Below are 24,926 nucleotides of genomic sequence, written 5' to 3'. Positions count from 1 at the left end.
AGTCAGTGGGAAAGCCTGCAAGAAGTCACATGGCGTTGCAATTTACAACCTGTGGTGCTTCACTTAACCATCACTACTAGAACTGCCATCGATGTAGTCACATGACATTATGCATAATTACTCTGCTGCTTAACAATAAATTTGCCAATTCCACTATTGCAGTAGGTGAGGACTGGTTGTAATTTCAGTTTTCTAAATTTACTTACATCAAAATGTAATACCTGTTCTGTAAATAGTAAGCATTCCTGTCTCTGGCTGACATTTGATTTGATCATATGCTGTTATGTAGAAGAAATTTCAATAGAATTACATAATAAGCACCCATTTCCTTTTTCCTTTGTCATCTGGATTCAGAGAAAGACTCCTGGCCCTCCATTTGGAATGCATGCTTGGAAAGGCCTATGCATTGAGTTCAAGGAATTAGCAGTTTCTCCTGCACCTATAAAAAAATGTCCAAATGTGCTCCAAATTCGTCGACTAATTCAGTATGAACCAGTTAGTGATGAATTAAGACACAAATTGCAATCTTCTGTCAAGGTAAAGTGAAGTCTGCCAATATACAAATAGGTGACTCATGTTTTTCTTAAAAATAAAAAATAATTTGCTTTTTTGAGAAAAGGAAGAAACTACTGAAAAATATTTAACCATTAGGTACATGAAAGGGCTGGAATGGTGGGAAGGAAGGCAGAAACAGTTTTGGTGTTTGATAATAGGGCAAATGGAAGACGGGTGGGATTTGCTGATGTACCAGAACAGAAATGAGCATATATTTCAGACAGATAGTAAGATTTAGGCATGGATAAAAGTGTGTGTTCCAAAAACCCAACATAATTTCTTTGTTTTCTTAGCCATTTATTTCCTCTATGAGCAGAATAGAATGTGTGCTTATGACTCTGGATGTATTGGTCCACCCAGAAGTGAAATCTACTTACCTTCCTTACCGGCTCGGAAGTCCACACACCGTATCACATATGCGCGCAGACCTTCTGCGCATGCGCAAAACCTGCACATGTACAAAACCTGCACATGGGTGGCGGGTGGCGCCGATTGTTCGGCGATCACTACCGGATCGCCAAATCACCGGTCATGATTGCTACCAGATTGCAAGATCTGGTCAGAACTGGGAGCATTTCACTCCTGGGTCCACCATAAAAATCAAGCATACTCAAATTATTCTGGAAGAATGCAGAAATACAAAATTTGTATTTAAAAGGTGTTCAAAATTAAAATGCCTTGTGAATTTCTACCCAAACAATTTTGACAACAGACTATTTTAATGTAGTTGAGAGCAAGTGAGACATGAAATATGAAGAAAAACACAAAGAATAGAAGGCATAAAAAGAGAGATGATCAATGTACAGCAGATCATATTGATTGTCTCTGCTCACCAAATAGATAACATGCTTCAGGACCATGAACGAAAATACTACTTTAGATATTACAAATATATGACATTTCCCTTCATAAAGTTATTATCAACTTGATACATCTTAAAGAATCCTACATTGGCTTCCTCAAATAACACTATTATGAAAATCAGTCAAATTTGGCAAGGATATTGAAATGAATATTTATTTACTTAATATTAGTTTTCATATCTACTATTAGTTACCCTGATAAAATAGGCTTACTCAATAGTAGCTGTCTCTGGGTTCAGTGGAAATTATCCTTAGGGATTTTAACGCTTGGGGGGAAAAATCTTCTCTCTCTGCCCCACCCCACCCCTCCCATGGGAAGGTTATGAAGATATATTTTTAAATTATATATAAAATAGTTAAGTAGTATGTCTTATTTGTCACATTGTTAGGAATACATTGACAAAATAATTAAGCAAGAAGATGAGATGCAAGAAAGAATGATTAAAGAACCAAGAACAGAAGAGGAAAAGAAAAATGCTGCAGACCTTCTCAAGCTGGTTATGGTGAGAAATGTGCTTCTTTCTTTGTGACTTTTTTACAGTTCCAGTTGGAGTGAAAGTGGAAACCACTGAAGGCAGGCAACATGTGGCTTCTGTCCCACAACACTGTTTACTTACCACCCCCAAGGTCAAGTTATTGAAATTTGATGGACAAATGCAAATGGAATTATTTGGGTGGAATGTGGAATGAAACAGAAATTTCTGTTTCAGATGTGAAACAGATTATTTGTTATCAGTACAGGAGAATATTTGTAGCTCAGGGTTGAAATGAGGGGTCCTTGGTGCTCTCTGAGCTTGGCTGTTTTCTTGCAGATGTTTCATTATAGGTAATGAAATAGGTAATAACATGAGTGCGTATTATTTGTTGGATCATTGGAAAGTTTTGCAATACTTTCAATAAGTGGATTCAGGTTTTCATGCCCAGTGTCAACTCAGTGGCAATGAGCACTTTCACCTCTGAAAATGCCAGCAAGAGTTGCTGATGAAATATTAGGAGATATTAGACCATGGCTTATTAGTCCAGAAACTGGGCTAATAAGTCCATTGGACTTTCAGTCAAATTTCTATTTTTTTCAAACAGTACTTCAGAGTTTGAAGCATGGTATTTTGAGACCAGATTTTTTTTTAACAGAAAACCTTTTCACAATCCCACGAAAGCCATCTCCTCACCATAAGAAAAAATTCAGCCCAGCCTTTTCTAGAGAAATGGAAGCCTTCAGCTATTGAATTTTGGCTCCATACTCATTCTTAAATAATTTAAAGTATCTAGATTTATGCACTTATACAAAAAAGAACAGTCAAAACAACCATACGATTGTTACAGTAGTGGTTAGCTCATTCTTAAGTTTTGTGTGTGTATGTTCTATTTTCTTAATTACTTTTTTGTAACAAATCATAGTTTATAATTATACCCGAACCACTGAATTATGCATTGCTTGATTCTGATTTGCTGTTCTAGTTCTAAGTACATAGTACAAGAAGTAATTTTTATTACCTAATCATAGATTAATATTCTTTAAAAATTATATACAAATTATGCACATATTGATGCTGGCTTTTTATAGGCATCTTTAAATTATGAGTTCCTATGTCAGAGAATTGCAAATATTTCTTTATTTCTCAACAACATGCGAGTGAACCGATCACAAAGGTAAATGAAACCCACCCCTGGAACAGCCATTGATTGATTGATTGAGATCAGTGCATTATGTCTAAATCCATAGTATCTAAATTATTTCCATCAAGAAAACTAGAATTTATCTTGGAGGAGATAAACAACAACCAATTGGCTTGAATTTAAATATATATATATATATATATATATATATATATATATATATATATATATATATATATATATATATATATATATATATATATATATATATATGTTTTCTGAGGTTTTCACGGGTGTTTGTATGTAGGTCTTTGCTTGTTCGGGTTTTCTCCCGTGTAAAATTGGAAATGTCTTGGCAACGTTTCAACGAAGTCTCATTCGTCATCTTCAGGCTTCAGCTTCGTGCTTCTGGGAGCAATGTGTGATCGCAGCTGTTTCTTCCTTTTAACTGCTAGTTAAACACTACCACCCAGCACAAATCAACTCCGTAGCCAAGACACTCATCTCCAGAACAAAATGCTTAGCTGATGAACAACACCTAAAAACCGAACTAGACACTCTCACTAACGTACTAACATCCAATGGATTCCAAAGAAATAAGATTACCAAGCTAATCCAAAAAGAACCCCCCACTAAAATCCAAGACAGAGAACAAGAAAACGGCACAGCCCTCCTCCCATATATAAAAGGCACCACAGACAGAACAGCAAGATCCTCCACAAACACAACATCAAGACAGCATTCTGCACAAACCAAAAAATATCCACCATCCTAAGAAACCCCAAAGACAAAATTGAGTTAGAAAATCAAGGAGTATATGAAATCCCATGCACCGCCTGCCCCACCACATACATCGGACAAACCAACAGAAGAATAAGTGCACGCATTGAAGAACACAAGAACTCAGTCAAAAAAGAGGAACCAACTTCTTCCCTGGTCCAACACTTTAAAGTCATGATATTGACTTTAAAAAGACCAGAACTATCGCCAAAACTGAACACTTTAACAACAGAATAATCAGAGAAGCCATTGAGATAGAAAAACGCCCACACAGCATGAACAAACGAGATGATACCTCCCGCCTACCAGCCATTTGGAAACCCGCCCTTATTGACAAACGAGTCCCTAACACGAGGAATGACACCAGACCCACACTCACGAGGCCCACACAGGATGTCACCACCGCACATCCACCCAGAAAGCAGACCCAAACCCACACTGATCATGAAGCACGACCAAGGACCAGAAGCCAGACCGCAGCTGCAACATTAGCCATTTCAAACCCCTCCAATCCATACATGCAGCAGACTGACACCCACTATGAAGATGTAGCACCACCACAAAGCCAAACAACAGCTATGCAGCTCACCAGCTCAAATCCCCCTGCAACACAGACTAAATTGAGCACAACCAAGCCCCCACCCAAACAGGACACACCCCCAGCCAATCAGAGCACAAAAACCCCATCCAATCAGAGCACAGCCAAGCTCCCACCCAATCAGTTCAAACCCCCACTAGCAGTTAAAAGGAAGAAACAGCTGCGATCACACATTGCTCCCAGAAGCACGAAGCTGAAGCCTGAAGATGACGAATGAGACTTCGTCGAAACGTTGCCAAGACACTTCCAATTTTACACGGGAGAAAACCCGAACAACCAAACACCTATATACAAACACCCGTGAAAACCTCAGAAAACAAATATATATATATATATATACACACACACACACACACACATACTCAATTTGCACTCAAATTTTATTTAATGCCATTTTAAGCTTAGTTGAAGGCTTAGAAATCCCTTAGAAATCCTGGTTGAACATGTGCTTATTTGTAATGACTTATAATGATTCTATATCCTTATATATTGCATGCATTTAGAAGCCATAAGATAACTTCATTATTACTTTGACCTCAAAAGTTTTTAATCTACCTGGTACATCCCATTTTTTAAAATGTTTTAATTGTTTTTTGATAGTTAATAATCAGCACATTATCAATAGGACTCATATGCCCTTCATGTTCTCAATTCAGTAAATCAAGTTTAGGTAATCACTTACCATCTGTGTATGAAAATAATGCAGTAGATTTACTACCCAGATCTGTGATGGCAGGTTTTGTAAGGTTTTATTTAGTTTTATTTATTTATCAGACTTAGAGATTGTCCATCTAACTCACAAAGCCATTCTTTCTACCATATCATTGACATAAAAATTAAATAGCAAGAAAGTTAAAATATTCCCTTGTTTGACTGCTTGGCAAGTAGGGGAACAAAAACTGACTTGGTTTTCAAGCCTAATTGGATATAGGCATTATCATGCAGCATTTTAATAAGTGCCATCAAATGTCTAGCAAATAATAAGCTTTCCAATTTGTCCCATAGTCTATTTATATGAACAGATTCAAGATATCTTCTATTTATGTTTATTGTAGTCTTTTCCCAGTCTTGAAGAATCCTCAGAATTTTGCAGTAGAGGTAAGAATTTAGTGTTCTAAGTTTTTTAATCTTCCCTTCTGGAGTTAATGATTATTCATATTTTGTGTAATATTTCCTTCCATTTCATTAGTCTTTTTCAAATTCTAACATTGTGTGTCATTCAAGAAAGATACACAATTATTAACAATTATTTACAATTGGGAATCCTGGAAACCATTCAGGAAATCTTGTAAATGTTCAGCTTTGAAATTTGCTGTACATTTATTAAAAATGCTGAATGTAAACATTTTAATCTGGCATTGCTAGGTATAGAAAGTTAATCTCTTTGGAAAGTGAGTTTCATGGGTCCTAACATATTTAAAATCAGGATTTTCTTAATTTGAGCTTTTTCATGAAATTGAGAAGTATCTGAGCATTAAGTGCTGCCATCAGTATGTTTTAGAAGTTTACACTGTGTATCTAAATTAACAGTAATTGACTCTAAACTGTTTTATATGTATAAATGCACACACATACATACATACATACATACATGTATTTTATGCATACAATTTGCATAATTGTCTTGCAATTGTCCAATCCAGTATCCTAAGACAAGAATTCATGTATGCTTCTGTAGACTACGTGATAGGAAATTTTCTTCTCAGTAGTTAGAAGCCTTGGCTCTTCACTTATTCTCTTCATATTATGTTCATAGGATGCTTTACACCTCCCATACCAATGCTCAAACCTGTCACAATCTGTTCAAGAAGTCATCCAGATCCTAAAGGGTTTGACAAGTGGTTTGCAGTAGGGGGAAGAAGGCAGTATCTAGCAAATATCTTTCCTTGTTTTATGTAAATGGTTCCTGCATGCCATTCCTTGGCTTCCTGTATCAGCCATTTGCAAAGGGATTTCCTTTCTAAATATTGTGCATATACCCTCTCCTTTTTGAGATATTTTCTTACCATGTTCCTCAAGCTTTTTTAAAAATGACAGAATTTGTAATGTACTACATTCTGTGGAAAAGTTGGGATACATCCAGTGATATATTTGTCTTGAAAATAGCTCAGATTTGAACTGCATAGCACAGTCAGACATCAACACAAGAAGTATTTCGTGAAATTTTGTATTATGTCCTAAACCATTTTATGGTAATATTTATGTCATAAAATGTTTTATAAAATTTGCCAAATTTTACTTCCATGGGAGTCATTGGTCCCAGATTTTGGATGCATTGTGTAAATTAGTCCATTTGATTCAAAAATTGTTGCCCTATAATGCACTTTCTCCTAGTTAAAGTTATAGGAATGAGAGTTTTAGCAGTATTTAGATAGCAGGAGCTGAATAGAAATAAAATAATAGAGTTGGAAGGGACCTTGGAGGTCTTCTAGTTCAACCCACTGCTTAGGCAGGAAACCCTACACCACTTCAGACAAATGGTTATCCAATCTCTTCTTAAAAGTTTCCAGTATTGGAGCATTCACAACCTCTGGAGGCAAGTTGTTCCACTGATTAAATGTTCTGTCAGGAAAATACTACTTAAAGATATTCATATGGAAAACAACCAGGGGTGAAATGCTCCGGGATCGCTCAATCCGGTAGCGATGGTGGCTGCTGGTTCAGAGGACCAGTAGCAAAAATTCCTGGCCCTGTCCCCCCGCCCCGCCCCGCCTCTGCTGAACTGTACCATCTGCAGAGGTTGGTTTTTTTTTATTTTTAAAAGCCAGTTTTGCTTCAGCCGAAACAGGCCTTTAAAAGTAAAAAACAGCAGACCCTTACTTGTACTCTTACTTGTAGAAAACATGTTTTCTACAAGTAAGAGTAGAGATTCTAAGGCACTTACTTGATTACTGATGAACGCGTGGCTCTTTCCAGCCCGAAAGCAGTTTCAGTTTCAGCCCAGACAGAATCAATCGCTCAGCTAATCTATTTCCTCTGTGATCAACTGGCTGAACTCTGGGATTTGAAGTCCACAATAAAATAATAAAATAAAATAAAATAAAATAAAATAAAATAAAATAAAATAAAATAAAATAAAATAATAAAATAAAATAAAATAAAATAAAATAAAATAAAATAAAATAAAATAATAAAATAATAAAATAAAATAATAAAATAAAATAATAAAATAAAATAAAATAATATAAAATATAAAATAAAATAAAATAAAATAAAATAAAATAAAATAAATAAAATAAATAAAATAATAAAATAAAATAAAATAAAATAAAATAAATAAATAAAATAAAATAAATAAAATAAAATAAAATAAAATAAAATAAAATAATAAAATAAAATAAAATAAAATAAAATAAAATATTTGTGCAGCTTTCTGAGATTTGGTGTGTTTCTGTAGTGTTTCACTCTAACTACACAAACACATAAAATCTCAGAAAGCTGTATGTGGCATATTGTGTGTGTGTGTGTGTGTGTGTGTGTTAATTGTATGTGTGTAAAGTGTGAAAGTTGGTTTTTAAGCTTTTTGTGGCTGTGTGAAATGTGAAGTGCAGCTGCTTTTACATTGTGTGTGAGTCAGTTGTGTTGTGTTGTGTTGTATGTGTGTAAAGTGTGAAAGTTGGTTTTTGGTACCTCTTATTGTTTTTTTATACTTTGTTTATTATTTTTATTATTTATTGTTATTGGCCACGCCTACCAAGCCATCTGACCACCAAGCCACGCCCACCAATTAAGCCACGCCCACAGAACCAGTAGGGAAAATTTTTAGATTTCACCCCTGAAAACAACCAATGATTCTCATATGTTCCCTGTTTGAGAAACAATGGCTGCCATGTCTGGGGGCCATTGGTATTCATATCCTGATTGGAACTTTTCTGTATCCCAAAATTCCTGTGAACACATTGTTTTGTGAAGGGTCTATGACATCTCAGCACTGCCATCTTGCCACGGACATGTTGCCATGGCCACTTTGGAATGGCACAAATAACCATGGAAAACTCGCCGCAGACAACTTGACACCTCTCCTGCAGCACCACATCCCATCTGTTACTTACCCATTGGGGAGGCCTTCCGCCCAGGCCACATTCGGCGGTTCCTTTTTCCCAATGGGCCCTTGTGGGAGGGTAGCCTCTGTGCCAGTCTCAGTGCTGTGCTGCCCACACACGAGAGGCATGTCCTGTCCATTCGTTTTTTCTCATGAGAGGGTGGTGTCTGTGTCAGTCTTGGTCTTGTGCTGTCTAAATGCGAAAAGCACATTTTGCCCATCAGGGGTGAAATGCTCCCGGTTCGGACCGGCTAGCCCGATCCTGTTGCAATGGCAGCTGTTGGTTCGGAGAATCGGTGGCAAAAATCCCTGGCCCCACGCCCTGCCTCTGCTGAGCTGCACCATCAGCAGAGGTTTTTTTATTTATTTTTAAAAGCAATTTTTCTTCAGCCGAAAACATGCCTTTAAAAGTATAAAAAAAGCCTTTGAGGCTCCCGCGGCTCAGCTGAGATTGTCAGAGCCATTAAACTCTTTCTTTAAACAAAAAAAAGGGTTTAAAAGGCCCCTCTGGCAATCCTACCTGAGTTCCTCATCACCAGAACCTTAAAAAACATGTTTTCTACAACCTCTTCAGCCGAAGAACTTGTAGAAAACCTCCTTTTAAGGTTCTGGGCTGCCACAAGGCAAGCCTCATGGGATCATCAGAGGAGCCTTTTAAAAACTTTTTTTCCTCTGGCGATCCCAGAGGAGTTTCCTGATCCTCACAGACTTTTAAAATCATTTGTAAAAACCTCTTACAACAGCCCATGCCCACCCAATCGCCCCTTCCCCACTTACCTGATTCCTGCTCCTTTCGGGCGGCAAAGCATCAGCAAAACAGGCAGTTTCAGTTGCTAGCAGATTCAGGCAGATGAATATGCCTGTGTAAAATCCATCTGCCTGAATCTGCTAGCAACTGAAACTGCCTGTTTTGCTGGCTGAGGAACTCTGGGAATTGAAGTCCACAAACCTTAAAGTTACTAAGGTTGGAGACCCCTGATCTAAAAAATATAAATAAAATAAAATCATAAAATAAAATATTTGTGCAGCTTTCTGAGATTTGGTGTGTTTCTGTAGTGTTTCACTCTAACTTCACAAACACACAAAATCTCACAAAGCTGTATGTGGCATTGTGTGTGTGTATATGTGTGTGTGTCAGTTGTGTTGTGTTGTGTGTGTGTAAAGCGTGAAAGTTGGTTTTTGAGCTTTTTGTGGCTATGTGTGGCTATGTGTGAAGTGCAGCTGCTTTTACATTGTGTGTGAGTCAGTTGTGTTGTGTTGTGTTGTGTGTGTGTAAAGTGTGAAAGTTGGTTTTTGGTACCTCTTATTGTTTTTTATACTTTGTTTATTATTTTTATTATTTATTGTTATTGGCCACGCCCACCCAGTCATCTGACCACCAAGCCACGCCTACCAATTAAGCCACACCCAAAGAACCGGTAGGGAAAATTTTTAGATTTCACCCCTGCTGCCCATGCCTTTTTTCCTGTGGATCCTCACTGGAACATGTCTCCATGCCAATCTCGGCATTGCGGACTTCTCCTTTGTCATGCTATGCTGGACCCTGATGGCTCCCAGATGGGCAAGCAGGGATGGTGACAGCTGTCTGGTGATGATCACTGACTCTGGTTTAGCCTGGCTTTTGCAGGGAGATATTCCCCTCCCTTCTCCAAAGGTTTCCTTGCCTCACTTTACAGTGTCCCTCCACTAAGAAAGGAACTGCTGCAGGAGGTTCAACAAGTTATCCCATAGTGAGTTTCCCATGACAATGTCCCACACTGAGATGGCAGCTCAGAAATGCCCCTGGCAACATGGCCTTGGCAAGATGGTGGCGCTGAGATGGTGGCGCTGAGATGTCCGATTCCATTTGGGAAATGAATGGGATACATCCAGGACTATTACTAAAAGCAATGAATGCAGACTTGAAGTGAAAAATGGCAACAAATCTAAGTTTAGTTTTTGTTATTTTTTTTCATGAATTTGCAGCTCCAATTTCTGTACTGTATGAGCAGGCAATGATATCAGAGGTGCCAAGTTCATCACAGGAAGTATTGTCAAACCAAACGGAAGCATATTGGAAAACGATGCGGATGAGGTAAGAGAATTTGGTGCAAGAAACATTTCCAAAAGTTATAGCAATGGTTTTCTTATTATTGTATGCTTGGATATGTGTGGTGAAATGTAGTGCAGAATCAAAGGAGGGAGGGCTCTTTCCCAGAAAGCAAAGAGACAGCAGAGCTTGGAATCAAGAGGTTGAAGGAGGACTCATACCTAGCAATTCACAGTGTATCTAATAGTTATGCTGGTGATTGCTTTAGTCTGCCAAGATTTCTGTCTATAAGTGAACACAATAAAAAAAGACCATTCAGAAATGGTCCATGTGTCATTCTTGATTGGGCCCGACATTAATCTTGCCAGACTAAACTGCATAACTACATAGTTATGCAGACTACCTGCATAACTACTAGATGTAGTCTGTGAATCACTAGGAGCGTTCACCTTCGGCCTCTTCCTGCAAACCAGAGATTCCACTCTCTGCTGTCTCTTTACTGTCTGGGAAAGCACTCGTTCTTCCTGTGTCTCTGGGCTACATTACATCACAGTATGTCTTGCAGAGCAGAAATAAATTTGTCAAAAATACATAATTAATATTGTACTGTAGTATTTTATAAAACATGAGGTTAGTGAAGGAATTCTCCAAAGATTTTTCTGGTGTTGTTAACGAACTGAGCCAGTGGTAAAATCCAATTTTTTTTACTACTGGTTCTGTGGGCGTGGCTTGGTGGGCCTGGTGGGCATGGCAGGGGAAGGATGCTACAAAATCCCCATTCCCTCTCCACTCCTGGGGGAAGGATATTGCATTATCTCCATTCCTACCCCACTCTGGGGCCATCCAGAGGTGGTATTTGCCGGTTCTCCGAACTGCTCAAAATTTCCACTACCAGTTCTCCAGAACCTGTCAGAACCTGCTGAATTGAACCCCTGAACTGAGCTCTCTTCTCTTGGAGATATTGGTATCTCAAACAGTCAGATTACTTCAGTATCATTGTCATCATCACCATTTTATTTTATTTTATTTTTATTTTATTTGAATTTATATCCCGCCCTTCTCCGAAGACTCAGGGCAGCTTACACTGTGTTAAGCAATAGTCTTCATCCATTTGTATATTATATACAAAGTCAACTTATTGCCCCCAACAATCTGGGTCCTCATTTTACCTATCTTATGAAGGATGGAAGGCTGAGTCAACCTTGGGCCTGGTGGGATTTGAACTTGCAGTAATTGCAATCAGCTGTGTTAATAACAGACTGTCTTAGTCTGTTGAGCCACCATCATCTCAGCCATTGTAAATCCATTGCAAGATGAAGGCCTCTTTTGCAAGTTTCCGACCAATACGGTCCTGAGCTTCCTTTTGCCAATTGGGCCCACAATACTTGCTGATGTAGTTGATCCATCTTGTTTTAGGTATCTTTCGTGGATGCTTTTTATCAAGTGGATCCATTAGATGACTGCCTTGGTCCACCTGCCATCAGTTCTTCTTGCTATGTGACCAGCCCATTTCCATTTTAGTTCTTTTACTCTCTTCATGATATCATATACTTTTGTTTGTTCTCTAATCCATGTGCATGTGAGAATGTGTGGGCCTGCTGCTCACAAGGAACCATTCCCTCTCCCTCTCCCTCTCTCTCTCCCTCTCCCTCTCCCGGTCCGCAAAGACGGAAAGGTTGGGGAACTGCTCTAAGGGATTGGAACATTTGGGGGAAGAATATTTTGGGTAGCAGACTGCAGAAGAAAAGGGCATATTCCATCAGCTGAATCTGCTTCTGTTGATAGAAGAATATTTATTTATTTAGTGTATCTACAGGAGTCATGCAATCACAGATATACAACTTATACAACTTATAAAGCACATTATATATACAAACAATAATATAAAGTGTTTAATTTTAATTATGTACATATATACATATATCTATGTATCTATGTACATACATACACTCCCCACCTCCCCACCAGTATTTATAGAGAGATGGCAGCTCCAACCACGCTTTGCTCACACAAGCACGAAGCCGAAAGCACCAGCCTGAAGATGATGAGTGAGACCTTGTCAAAACGTCGCCAATATACTCTCAACCTTACACAGGAAAAGACCCAAATATGCCAAGACCTACATACCTTTACCCATGAAAACCTACAAAAACAAATATCCCACCTCTACGGGGAGGAAACCTTCCAAGTGACCAGGACCTAGAAAAAACTTGACGTCCAAAGAGCTACCATCTTATGTGACCTCACATTCCTACGCAACAGCCAAGACAAGAACGTGATTACAACATCCTTCCAACTAAAATTCCATTCCAAAACCCCAGCCACCGAAAGGATCCTGAAAAGAACAGAATTAGCTCTGATCAGAAATGAACTCCACAGAAAAAGATTCCTACTAGACCAAACCAACAAGGACCTACTCACTCTGCACCTCAAACTCAGCAACAAAATCCACTGGGACAAATCCAAACAACTAGCCCTCTGGAGAGCCGAAACAGAAACCTCCCACAAGACGGACACACACACCAACAAACTCCACAGACTAGAAAAATGCCAGAAGCCAACCCCATTCCAAAGCAACTCATGAAACAAACAGTACACAACATATCAGACAGGACCCTCACCATAGCAGAAATGTTCTCTCCAAAGGATTCAACTTTGCAGTCACCCCCAAATGCATCCCCACTGAAAACATCATATGCGGAGTTGAAGCTAGCCTAACCAAAATCAACCCAGATAAAGCCAATAAAATCAGACTTGAAGTCACCAACATCCTCTGCTCCAGCAACCCACCCAGAAGCAACTTATACAAAGAAGAACAAAAAGCACTCTCCAACCTGAGGAAAGACAATAACATAATCATTCTCCCAGCAGACAAAGGCAATGCCACAGTGGTGATGAACACATCTGACTACCAATCCAAACTATCCAACCTACTCCAAGATCCCACTTAGAAACCTCTAAACACAGACCCCGCCACCTACCTGGAAAAAACCACCAAAGCCAAAATAAAAGCCTCCCCCATCAGTGAAGAGATCCAGCAAAGAATCATCCCCAGAGAGAAATCATCCAGATGCCCCAAGCTTTATGGCCTCCCCAAGATACACAAAGAAGGAATACCAGTCAGACCCATAGTCAGCTCCATAGGCTCACCTCTACAAAATCTCGCCAAATTCCTTGCCAAACAACTTCAGCCCTACGCAGAATCCATCACCTCACACGTACAAAACTCATTCCACTTCATAGAACAATAAAGAAACAAAACCTACAACCCAGCGACCTACTCATGAGTTTCAATGTCATATCCCTCTTAACCAAAGTGCCTATTAAAGAAGCCTTGACAGCTAACCAAAACAAATACAACTCCCCCCAAACACATCCTAGATCTAACCAACCACTGCCTAACCAACACATACTTCATCCATAATGGACAAAGATACAAACAGATAGAAGGAGCACCCATGGGATCAACCCTCTCACCTGTCATCGCAAACCTATACATGGAATACTTTGAAACCAACGCTTTAGATAAATCTGAACTCAAACCCAAACTCTGGCTTAGATACGTAGATGACACTTTCGTAATTTGGCCACATGGAAAGGAGAAACTGGACAACTTCCTCACACATCTCAACAGACTACACCCCAAAATACAATTCACTATGGAAATAGAAGCTAAAACCAACTCCCCTTTCTGGACGTCCTAATCTACAAAAAACTCAATGGCTCCCTAGGACACACCATTTACCAGAAAAAAACACACACCAACCGCTACTTAAATGCACAATCACATCACCACCCTGCACAGATCAACTCCGTAGCCAAGACTCTCATCTCCAGAACCAAACGCCTAGCCAACAAAGACCACCTGAAAACTGAATTACACACTCTCACAAATGTATTAATCTCCAATGGACTCCAAAGAAACACAATTACCAACCTAATCCAAAGGGAGACACTGCCCAAGAACCAAGACACAGAACAAGACAATGGCATTGCCCTCCTCCCGTACATCAAAGGCACCACAGATAAAATCAGCAAAATTCTCCACAAATACAACATCAAGACAGCCTTCTGCACAGACCAAAAATAGCCAACATCTTAAGAAACCCCAAAGACAAGATCCATCTAGAAAACCAAGGAGTCTATGAAATACCATGCAAAATCTCCCCAGCCACATACATTGGACAAACTAATAGGAGAATAAATGCACGCATCGCAGAACACAAGAATGCAGTCCGAAAAGAAGAAAAAACCTCCTCCCTTATCCAGCACCTTAAAACCACAGGACATGAAATTGATTTTGAAGGAACCAAATTAATCTCCAAAACTGAACACTATAACAAGAGAATAATTATGGAAGCCATCAAAATAGAGAAACACCCCCACAACATGAACAAATGAGACAACACCTCCCGCCTACCAAACATCTGGAAACTAGCCTTAGTCAACAAACGAGTCCCAGCCATGAAAATTGACACCGGACCCAGGATAACACACAACGCCACCACCAATCATCCTCACCAGATTCAAACCCAAACCCATCACACAGACGAAACATAACTACCATCCAGAAGCCAGACCATGCTGGCACCACTGGCTGCTGCGCCCCCCTCCGATCCCCACACAAAGCAAGCTGACACACACCAGAAACACATAACAAGACCTCGGACTCGGAGCCAAACCAAAACCCGGGATGCTGCATCACAGCCATCTGCTCAAGACATCACATCACAGAACTCCAGAGGCCACAACACCAAAGCTCAGGAACAAAAGACTAGGACCACACCCACACAGGATGCTATGAAACAGCCGACCAATCTGCAAACACCCACTCCATCTACCAATCAAGATGCAACCACACAGTCAACCAACCCGCTCACTGCAACACTCCCCACCTCCCCACCAGTATTTATAGAGAGACGGCAGCTCCGACCACACTTTGCTCGCACAAGCATGAAGCCGAAAGCACCAGCCTGAAGATGATGAGTGAGACCTTGTCGAAACGTCGCCAAGATACTCTCAACCTTACACGGGAAAAGACCCAAATATGCCAAGACCTACATACATACATTTATATACATATGTGTATGTGTGTGTATGTATGTATGTGTGTGTGTGTGTGTAAAATATGTGGACAGTACAATATACGAGATAATATATTAAGTTAAGGTAAAACCATTATAAAATCATCATAATATGGTGCCACAGAGTCACAATAGGAGAGACATTAGAATACAATATCCAAGGAAGCTAATGCTTCTAGTGTGGCTGCAATGAGATTCTCCCAGGTGCCTTGAAATAGAAACATATGATTGGATTTTACCATATGAAATGGAGCCATATGTCCTGTCATATTTAAAATCAAGTGGAATTTCTAAATAACTCTCTGTGAATTTTATAAAATGTTTCATTTTCCTTTATGCAGCCACGACGAGCCCATGAAGATTTCTGGCTGGCAGAGCAAATTAGCACAAACCAGGTAACGGTGCATTAGTTTTAGGATATGATTTAGAAGCCACAAACAGAAGCTATAGGGGGGAAAGGTTTTCTGTAGTCTGAAGGTTTTTAATCAGACAGCTATTTCTAGTATAAATTTCTGGAATCTATCTTATCATTTAAGTATTATTAGGAATAACTCTGAACAGAATTCCACAGTTTCATCCTCTTGCTCTGCAAAGATTTGGGAAGAGAGAATCAGAACTGGAAATCAACTTCAAAACAACCTAGTCAATGTCCTAGCTCATGCTGTTTTTTAGAGGATGTTACTGTAAAGTCCTTGTAAGATGACCATGCAAGAGTTCCTCTAATATTTGTAACAAATGAAAATTTACTATTTTCTGAAGCAAGCTTTCAGCTGATATTCTTAGTTCTGCCAGATTGTTAGCTGATAACTATTTTTTTGTCATTTCCATCGTATTCCCCTATTTGAACCAACAATTCTCTTCTCCTTATCCCCTTCTCCAGGATAAATTTAGGAAAGTTTCTAAGTAATTGTTTTTTTATATTGTTTCCTTTATTCTCCATAGTATTTTCCCCTCGTTTCCTTTATTTTCTATAGTATAAAATGTATTTAACTTAATCTAAGCAATTACTACTAGCTTCCCAAATGGGAGAATTCCCACTCCTTTAGCTACATATTTAATATGGTATTTCCAAGACCTCTTAAAAGTTTACATGGTAAGCAGGTTTATATTTTTATTATATTAGCATGCTTCTGGAGAGAACCAATAAAGAAGGCTCTTGTTTTCTTCTTTGACCTTATCTAACTTTTTTCTCAGTATGTGCATACATGTATGTGCATACATACATACACAAATGGTAGAACTAAATGGTAGAACTTGTTAGTAATTTGCATAGTATCGGTGACATACCAAAATAAAAATAATAAGTACCCAGTAATGTTAATGAGAGAACAGAAAGGCTTTAATTTCTATGCCATGAGGGCGGTGTTATCTGCACAGTAACTGGGAGGGGCAGATATGGCGGGAGTGGGGGCCCATATCATGTTCGGGGAGTGCGCGCTCGCTGTTTTTTCAAGCGATCGCGCGCTCCAGTCCCCCTGACTCCTCCTGTTCCCCGAGTGGTCGAAGTCCTCAGAGTCTGGGCCTTCGGTTGATGTTGTGCAATGCCAGGTCTGTGGTAAATAAAGCCCCCCTCGTTTGTGATCTTATTCAAGAGGGAGGTGCGGACTTGATGGGCATTACGGAGACCTGGTTGGGCACGGAAGGGGGAGTTCCCCTGGTGGAAATGTGCCCACCAGGTTTCTGTGCATTTCATCAGCCGAGGGCCCAGGGTAGGGGTGGGGGGGTGGCGGTTGTTATTAACGAGAGTTTAGAGCCAAGGGAGACCACTGTACCACAGATAGCCGGATGTGAATCCCTCTTTGTGAAGTGGGGCCTGGGGAGGCAGGTGGGCTTGCTGATCACATACCTGGCTCCTTGCTACGTGTCAGCAGCCCTGCCCAAGCTGCTGGATATAATCGCCGAGATGGCGGTTGAGACCCCCAGACTTATGGTCATGGGGGATTTCAACCTGCCATCGGTGGGTGAGGCGTCCATGGCAGCTCGGAAGTTCATGGCTTCCATGACGGCCCTGGACCTGACCCAGTTAGTGACGGGTCCCACTCACATCGAGGGAAACACTCTGGACTTGATTTTCGCCTCTGGACAGTAGTTGAATGATCTGGAATTAGGGGATATAGTCATTAAACCCTTGTCATGGTCGGATCATTCTCTTCTTCAACTCGACTTTCGAACCGCCGACCCTCACCACAGGGAGACGGGACCGGTTCGTTGGTTCCATCCCGGGCACCTGATGGACCCGGAGAGGTTCCAGATGGAGCTTGGGCCGTTACCTAAGGACTTGGCCCACGGCTCGACTGGGGACCTTGTCACTGCCTGGGAAGGGGCGGCGGCAGGGGCTCTGGATCGGGTCGTGCCTTTGCAGCCTCTGACTCGGCACCGCTCTCGATTAGCTCCTTGGTATTCCGAGGAGCTGAGAGAGATGAAGCGCCAGAGAAGATGCCTGGAGAGTAATTGGAGGGCCACCCGCTCCGAATCTGACCGGACACTAGTGCGGTCTCAAATTCAGACCTATCTGGTGGCGATGAAGGTGGCAAAACGGGAGTATTTTTCCACCCTCATTGCATCTGCAGATAACTGCCCAGCCACTCTGTTTCGGGTAACCCGCTCCCTTATTCATCAGGGAGCGTTGGAAGACCCCCTGCAGGGACGAGCTGAGGAATTTGTACAGTATCTGCAAGATAAAATCGCTCAGATTTGGGAAGGGTTGGACGCAGATTGGGTAGGGCCGGGCAAGATGGCGGAGGCTGGTCTTGATGTCTCCATCTGGGATGAGTTCGATTCTGTGACTCCTGAGGACATGGACAGGATACTGGGGAGGCTGAATGTGACCACATGTTTATTGGACCCGTGTCCCTCCTGGTTGGTACTGGCCACCCGGGAGGTTACACGTGGCTGGCTTCAGGGAATTGTTAATGCTTCTTTGATGGAGGGTGTTTTCCCTTCCGCCTTGAAAGAGGTGGTGGTGAGGCCCCTCCTCAAGAAGCCTTCCCTGGATCCAGCCATTTTGTCTAATTATCGTCCTGTCTCCAACCTTCACTTTACGGCAAAGGTTGTTGAGAGTGTGGTCGCACGACAGTTCCCTCAGTACCTGGATGAAACTGTCTATCTAGACCCATTCCAGTCCGGCTTCCGGCCCGGTTACAGCACAGAGACGGCCTTGGTCGCATTGGTTGATGATCTCTGGAGGGCTCGGGACAGGGGTTGTTCCTCTGACCTAGTCCTATTAGATCTCAGCGGCTTTTGATACCATCAACCATGGATCCTGCTGCGGCGGCTCGGGGGGCTGGGAGTGGGGGGCACCATTTATCGGTGGTTCTCCTCCGACCGGTCGCAGATGGTGTTGGCAGGAGGGCAGAGGTCGACACCAAGGCGCCTCCTATGTGGGGTGCCACAGGGGTCGTTCCTCTCGCCTCTTCTGTTCAACATCTATATGAAGCCGCTGGGTGAGATCATCCATGGCTTTGGGGTGCGATGTCATTTGTACGCTGATGACACCCAGTTGTACATATCCACCCCAGGCCACCCCAACGAGGCCGTTGACATCATGTCCTGGTGTCTGGAAGCCGTACGGGTCTGGATGGGGAGGAACAGGTTTCAGCTCAATCCCTCGAAGACCGAGTGGCTGTGGATGCCGGCTTCCCGGTACAGCCAGCTTATTCCATTGCTGACTGTTGGGGGTGAGTTGGCCCCCACGGAGAGGGTGCGCAACTTAGGCGTCCTCCTGGATGCACGGCTGTCTCTTGAAGACCATTTGACAGCCGTCGCCAGGGGGGCCTTTTATCACGTTCGCCTGATCCGCCAGTCCCTTTCTGGACTGGGTTTCCCTGCGCACAGTCACCCATGCCCTCGTTACATCTCGCCTGGACTACTGCAATGCTCTCTACATGGGGCTCCCCTTGAAGAGCACCCGGAAGATCCAACTGGTCCAGAATGCGGCCGCACGGGTGATAGAGGGAGCACCTCGTGGCTCCCGTATAACACCTCTCCTGCGCAGGTTGCACTGGCTTCCGGTGGTCTTTTGGGTACAATTCAAGGTGTTGGTTACCACCTTTAAAGCGCTCCATGGCTTACGACCGGGCTATTTACAGGACCGTCTACTGCCACAAACAGCCTCCCATCGACCTGTGCGCTCCCACAGGGAGGGCCTCATTGGGGTGCCGTCGGTGAAACAATGTCGACTGGCGACCCCCAGGGGCAGGGCCTTCTCTGTGGGGGCTCCTGCCCTCTGGAATGAGCTGCCTCCGGGGCTCCGCCAACTCCCCGACCTTCGGACCTTCCGCCGTGAGCTGAAGATTCTTTTATTCCATCGAGCTGGGCTAGCCTGAATAAGTAATTTTAAATGGGGTTTTAGTTTTTATATTGTTTAGTTTTTTAATATTTTGGTCACTATTTATATAAATTTTAGTCTGTTTTTAATTTGTATTTATTGTATTTTTTAACTGGCTGTGAACCGCCCTGAGTCCTTCGGGAGAAGGGCGGTATACAAATGTAATAAATAAATAAATAAATAAATAATTTTTCAGTTACATCCTGGAAGCTTTCTCACTCCCTGTACCCTCACTTCTCCTGTTTTCCTGTAATCTACAAAACGGGTGGGGAACTATGGGCCTTTTACAATCTGTGAAATGATTTTTATTCATTTAATTTTCAGTAATGTACTGCCAAAAAAAAAGCATATCATTGCAACTGAAAATTATTTTTCTATAAGTGAGAAAGAGAATTACACATGAAAAATTCAAATAGTTCGCCAGTCCTTCACCTCTTTGTTGAGTGGGAGAAATAACTTCTAGAATATTAAGAAATAACTATTATATAAACAGAATAACCTTTACAAAACTATATGCATGCATAAGGCTTATTCAGTAGTCCTTTCTCTTTATTAATTTTAGCAAAATTGAGAAAATAATAAAGTTGCCTGTTTTGAATCAATAGTATGCATTAATAATCCCTGAATAAATTATAAAATAATGTGAAACTATTATATTGCTAGAGATATTTCTGTTTTCCTCCCATTTAAAAATTCTTCAGGCAGGAAATTGAGGATGGAAAGAATTGTCTTATGAGGATGAGGCACAAAATGATCCCTCCCTATTTCAAGTCTGAATTTGGAATGCAATTTCTTCAAAAAGAGGTAAGCAAGTAGTGAAAGATGGGTCAGGTTAGATTAGTTTAAGGAAACCTTTCTGTAAAGGAGATAAGTGATCAAAAGTTGGATATGACTTATGGTGACTTAACCATTGACCTACAAAATGGTCTAGAACAGGGGTCTCCAACCTTGGTCCCTTTAAGCAAAGCTGGCTGAGGAACTCTGGGAGTTGAAGTCCACAAGTCTTAAAGGGACCAAGGTTGGAGACCCCTGGTCTAGAATACCTCAAAGAGTTATAGGCCAGCTATCCCCATGTATTAACAGAACTCTACTGTCAAATATTTTGGAGTCTAAAAAGATGTTAAATACTAAAAAAGTGGAGCACAAAATTGCCATCTGTCCTGGTCTCCTGGGCCAGAATCTTAGTTTTCAGGTGAAAGCGTTTATTCTATGTTGTGTTTAAATAGCACCGGATCATTTTAGTCTTTGATTCTTATTTTAGCTATATTTTAGCTTATATAATGCCTTCTTATGTTTGGAGACTCCCTGTTTGAGGCCATAGTGGATATTTATAAAGATCCTTCACAATTTAAATAAAGATACTTCAACAATACTGGGGAAGAGGAGTAGCTAAATTATGTTTTGTGTATATTTAATATGAAAATTAAATATTGCTCCTGGGAAGGAAAGCTATGGCAAATCTAGACAGCGTACTAAAAAGCAGAGACATCACCCTGCCAACAAAAGTGCGTATAGTCAAGGCTATGGTTTTCCCAGTTGTAATGTATGGCTATGAAGGTTAGACCATAAGAAAGGCTGAGTGGCAAAAAATTGAGGCCTTTGAACTCTGGTGCTGGAGAAGACTCCTGAGTCCCTTGGACTGCAAGGCGAACAAACAAGTCAATCCTAGAGGAGATCAACCTTGACTGCTCTTTAGAAGGCCAGATCCTGAAGATGAAACTCAAATACTTTGGCCACCTAATGAGAAGGAAGGACTCACTGGAGAAGAGCCTAATGCTGGGAAAGATTGAGGGCAAAAGAAGAACGGGACGACAGAGAACAAGATGGCTGGATGGAGTCACTGAAGCAGTAGGCATGAGTTTAAATGGACTCCAGAGGATGGTAGAGGACAGGAAGGCCTGGAGGAACATTGTCCATGGGGTTGCGATGGGTCGGACATGACTTCACAACTAACAACAACAACAATATGAAAATAAATTTTATGGTGTTGATCTATGCGGTTTTCTAACCACATCACAGTTTTAAGGAGAGTTTGTATCACTAAAATATGTTCAAGGACCAGCAAATAAAAATAAAAATAAAATCAGATCATAGTATGTAAGCTCCATTAAATTAGTCTCTTGTTTTTGTCCTTCTAAATGTATAAAATGAATCCATTATTTTGTTTTAGCAGTGTTTTTGTCAGAAAGTGCTTTTCCTGCTTTTATTCTTTTCTCCCCTTAAAGTTTCCAGATGTTGAAGTTCTCTCAGGAATGCTCCCTCCTTTTCCAGACAAAGACACAAAGGAACTGTTGTTGGATACATTTACAGAATCTTCTGAAAATGAAACTGGTGGAGAGAGCGCAAGTAATACTGAATTTACTGCATTTATTGGTTGCTGGATACTCTGAAGGCAGTAGCAATATAACAAATGCTTGAGAAGTAATTTGGAAAGAGACCAGTAATTCCTACTGACAGAAAAAAGAATGGGAAAAAATGCTTTCAGGCAGTGGTGAAATTCAATTTTTTTTTACTACCAGTTCTGTGGGCGTGGTATGGCTTGGTGGGCGTGGCTTGGTGGGCATGGCAGGGAAAGGATATTGCAAAATCTCCATTCCCACCCCACTCCAGGGAAAGGATGCTGCAAAAGCTCCATTCGCACCCCACTCCAGGGGAAGGATACTGCAAAATCCCCATTCCCTCTCCACTCCTAGGGGAAGGATATTGCAAAATCTTCATTCCCACCCCACTTTGGGACCAGCCAGAGTGGTATTTGCCGGTTCTCTGAACTACTCAAAATTTCTGCTACCGGTTCTCCAGAACCTGTCAGAACCTGCTGGATATCACCCCTGTTTTGTTTTGTTTTGAATTTATATCCCGCCCTTCTCCGAAGACTCAGGGCGGCTTACACTGTGTTAAGCAATAGTCTTCATCCATTTGTATATTATATACAAAGTCAACTTTTTATTGCCCCCAACAATCTGGGTCCTCATTTTACCTACCTTATAAAGGATGGAAGGCTGAGTCAACCTTGGGCCTGGTGGGACTTGAACTTGCAGTAATTGCAAGCAGCTGTGTTAATAACAGACAGACTTAGTCTGCTGAGTCACCAGAGGCCCTTTTAGGCTATTGCAGATGTATTTTATAGAATTTTGGGATTGAAAAACAAACAAGATTATAATAATGATGATGGATGATGATGCCCATTCAGTGTTGTAGACATTGACTTTTGGTGATTCTATGGGCCTGATCTCTCCTCATTTTCTTATCCTGCACTATTTCTATACACTGGCTGGTGTCAGGTTTGATGGCGTCCAACCACCATGTTCTTCGGTGACCTGGTTTCCTTTTACTGCTAATTCTTCCAAACATAATTGCTTTCTCCAGTGAATTCCCCCACATGGCAGGACCAAAATAAGTGAAATGCAGTTTTGTAGTTTTTCCTTCCAGTGACATATCTGCTATTATGCACTCCAGTTCTTTCTTATTGGTCACCTTTGCTATCCAAGGAATATGCAGGAGCCTTCTCCATTATCACAACTCAAATGAATCATTTTCTTCTTGTCTTGCTTTGTTAATGCCCAACTTTCACAACCATAGGTAGGTACAAGGAATATAATAGAATGGATTATACTATATTTGGTTGCTAGGCTGATGTCCTTGCTTTTGAACTGGTGCAACTGACATTTTATTTCTGGGATGCATTTACTGCTTTGAGTGATCTGCGACCCTAGGAAAGTGAATTTTTTCCATGCATTCTATCTCCTCACCATCAGCTTCTATTTTGATGTTTCCAGTAATCATGAATTTGGTCTTTTGATGTTCAGAAAATGACCAAAATTCTCATTTTTTTCCCTTTGATTTTCTTGATCAGATGTTCCAGATCTACTTTGGTTTCTGAGATGAGAGTTGTCTCTTCAGCATATCAAAGATTGTTGATATTTCTACCTCCAATCTTTACCCCAATTTTTGATTCTTCGAGATCTAGCTTCTTCAGTCATTTTGGCATACAGGTTGAATAAGAAAGGAGGGAGAATGCAACCTTATCATAATCCTTTCTCTATCTTAAACCATTCAGTGTCTCCATATGGTATTCACACAGTGACTTCCTGATTTGTGCACAGTGATTTAATCAACTTGACCAGATGTGCTGGTACATCTCCATAGCTTCCCTCCATAGCTTCTCTCCATAGCTTCTTTCCATAGCTTCTCATGAGCAATACAATCAAAGGCTTTCTTGTAGCCGATGAAGCACTTGTAAATCTTTTGCACAGTATTGTCAGCAATAAATATAAATTAATATTTTTTATTTCAGTGTGCAAAACTTTCTAACATCTTATGAAAAAATATAGAACTCTTGAAAAATTTGGTTATTTCACACACAAAATATATATTTTAATTTACATGCTATGGAAATTTTCAATTATCCAGGTCATAGTTGTCCCAAAAGTGCTTTTCTAAAAGGCAACTGGACTTTTTTGGTTTTTGTTCTCTTTAAAAATGTTTTGCTTCTTATCCAAGAAGCTTATTCAATTCAATTCTTCAATTGTAAATTACATTTTAAAAAACCACAAAGAAACCATAGGTGGTATTTAGGAGTGGCATAAGTATGCAGAAAGTATTATGCCACTAAGCACCTTGGACACTCAATTGCTAGCTGCCATAAGAATTCATAAATAATTCACAAAGAACTCAGTTTCTTTAGAATTTTTTTCATAACATTTGGTAAGGAAGCTATGGTAAGTGGATGTGCTGTATTTCCTGAACAGATGGTCAGATTTCTTTCTTGATAGCTTTTCATCTCCTTATAATTAGATATTTATTAATTGATTTGATTTATATGACCTCTCCTCTCTCAACCACTCTGGTTAGCTAATAGCACAATAAATAATGCAGAATAAATAGATCACAAAAACCTCCTTGATCCTAAAAATGTAACATTCATAATTTTGTTCACTTTTTCCTGAGCTTAGAAACTGAGTTACTCCAGTGCAAAGCTTCTCTATACAGTGATATCTGCAGAGGCCTGGTGAAAACCTTGTAGCATGTGCC

The 24,926-nt window shown here is 40.7% G+C and overlaps 1 protein-coding gene across 1 annotated transcript in view; it reads left to right on the top strand.

Moving 5' to 3' along the window:
• The window catches only part of SPAG17 (sperm associated antigen 17), a 110,457-nt gene that overhangs the window by 72,231 nt on the left and 13,300 nt on the right, over positions 1-24,926 (top strand). Inside the window, exons 35-41 of the mRNA XM_058166149.1 lie at positions 355-537; positions 1,808-1,921; positions 5,469-5,511; positions 10,421-10,529; positions 15,910-15,963; positions 20,597-20,699; positions 22,121-22,241. Coding sequence (XP_058022132.1) covers positions 355-537; positions 1,808-1,921; positions 5,469-5,511; positions 10,421-10,529; positions 15,910-15,963; positions 20,597-20,699; positions 22,121-22,241 — 727 coding nt within the window. The remainder of the gene's footprint in view (positions 1-354; positions 538-1,807; positions 1,922-5,468; positions 5,512-10,420; positions 10,530-15,909; positions 15,964-20,596; positions 20,700-22,120; positions 22,242-24,926) is intronic.

Source organism: Ahaetulla prasina, chromosome 2 (genome assembly GCF_028640845.1).
Source record: "Ahaetulla prasina isolate Xishuangbanna chromosome 2, ASM2864084v1, whole genome shotgun sequence".
NCBI classification, from domain to species: domain Eukaryota; kingdom Metazoa; phylum Chordata; class Lepidosauria; order Squamata; family Colubridae; genus Ahaetulla; species Ahaetulla prasina.
The sequence above is the reverse complement of the archived record's forward strand: the minus strand, read 5'-3'. Positions and strand labels throughout refer to the sequence as shown.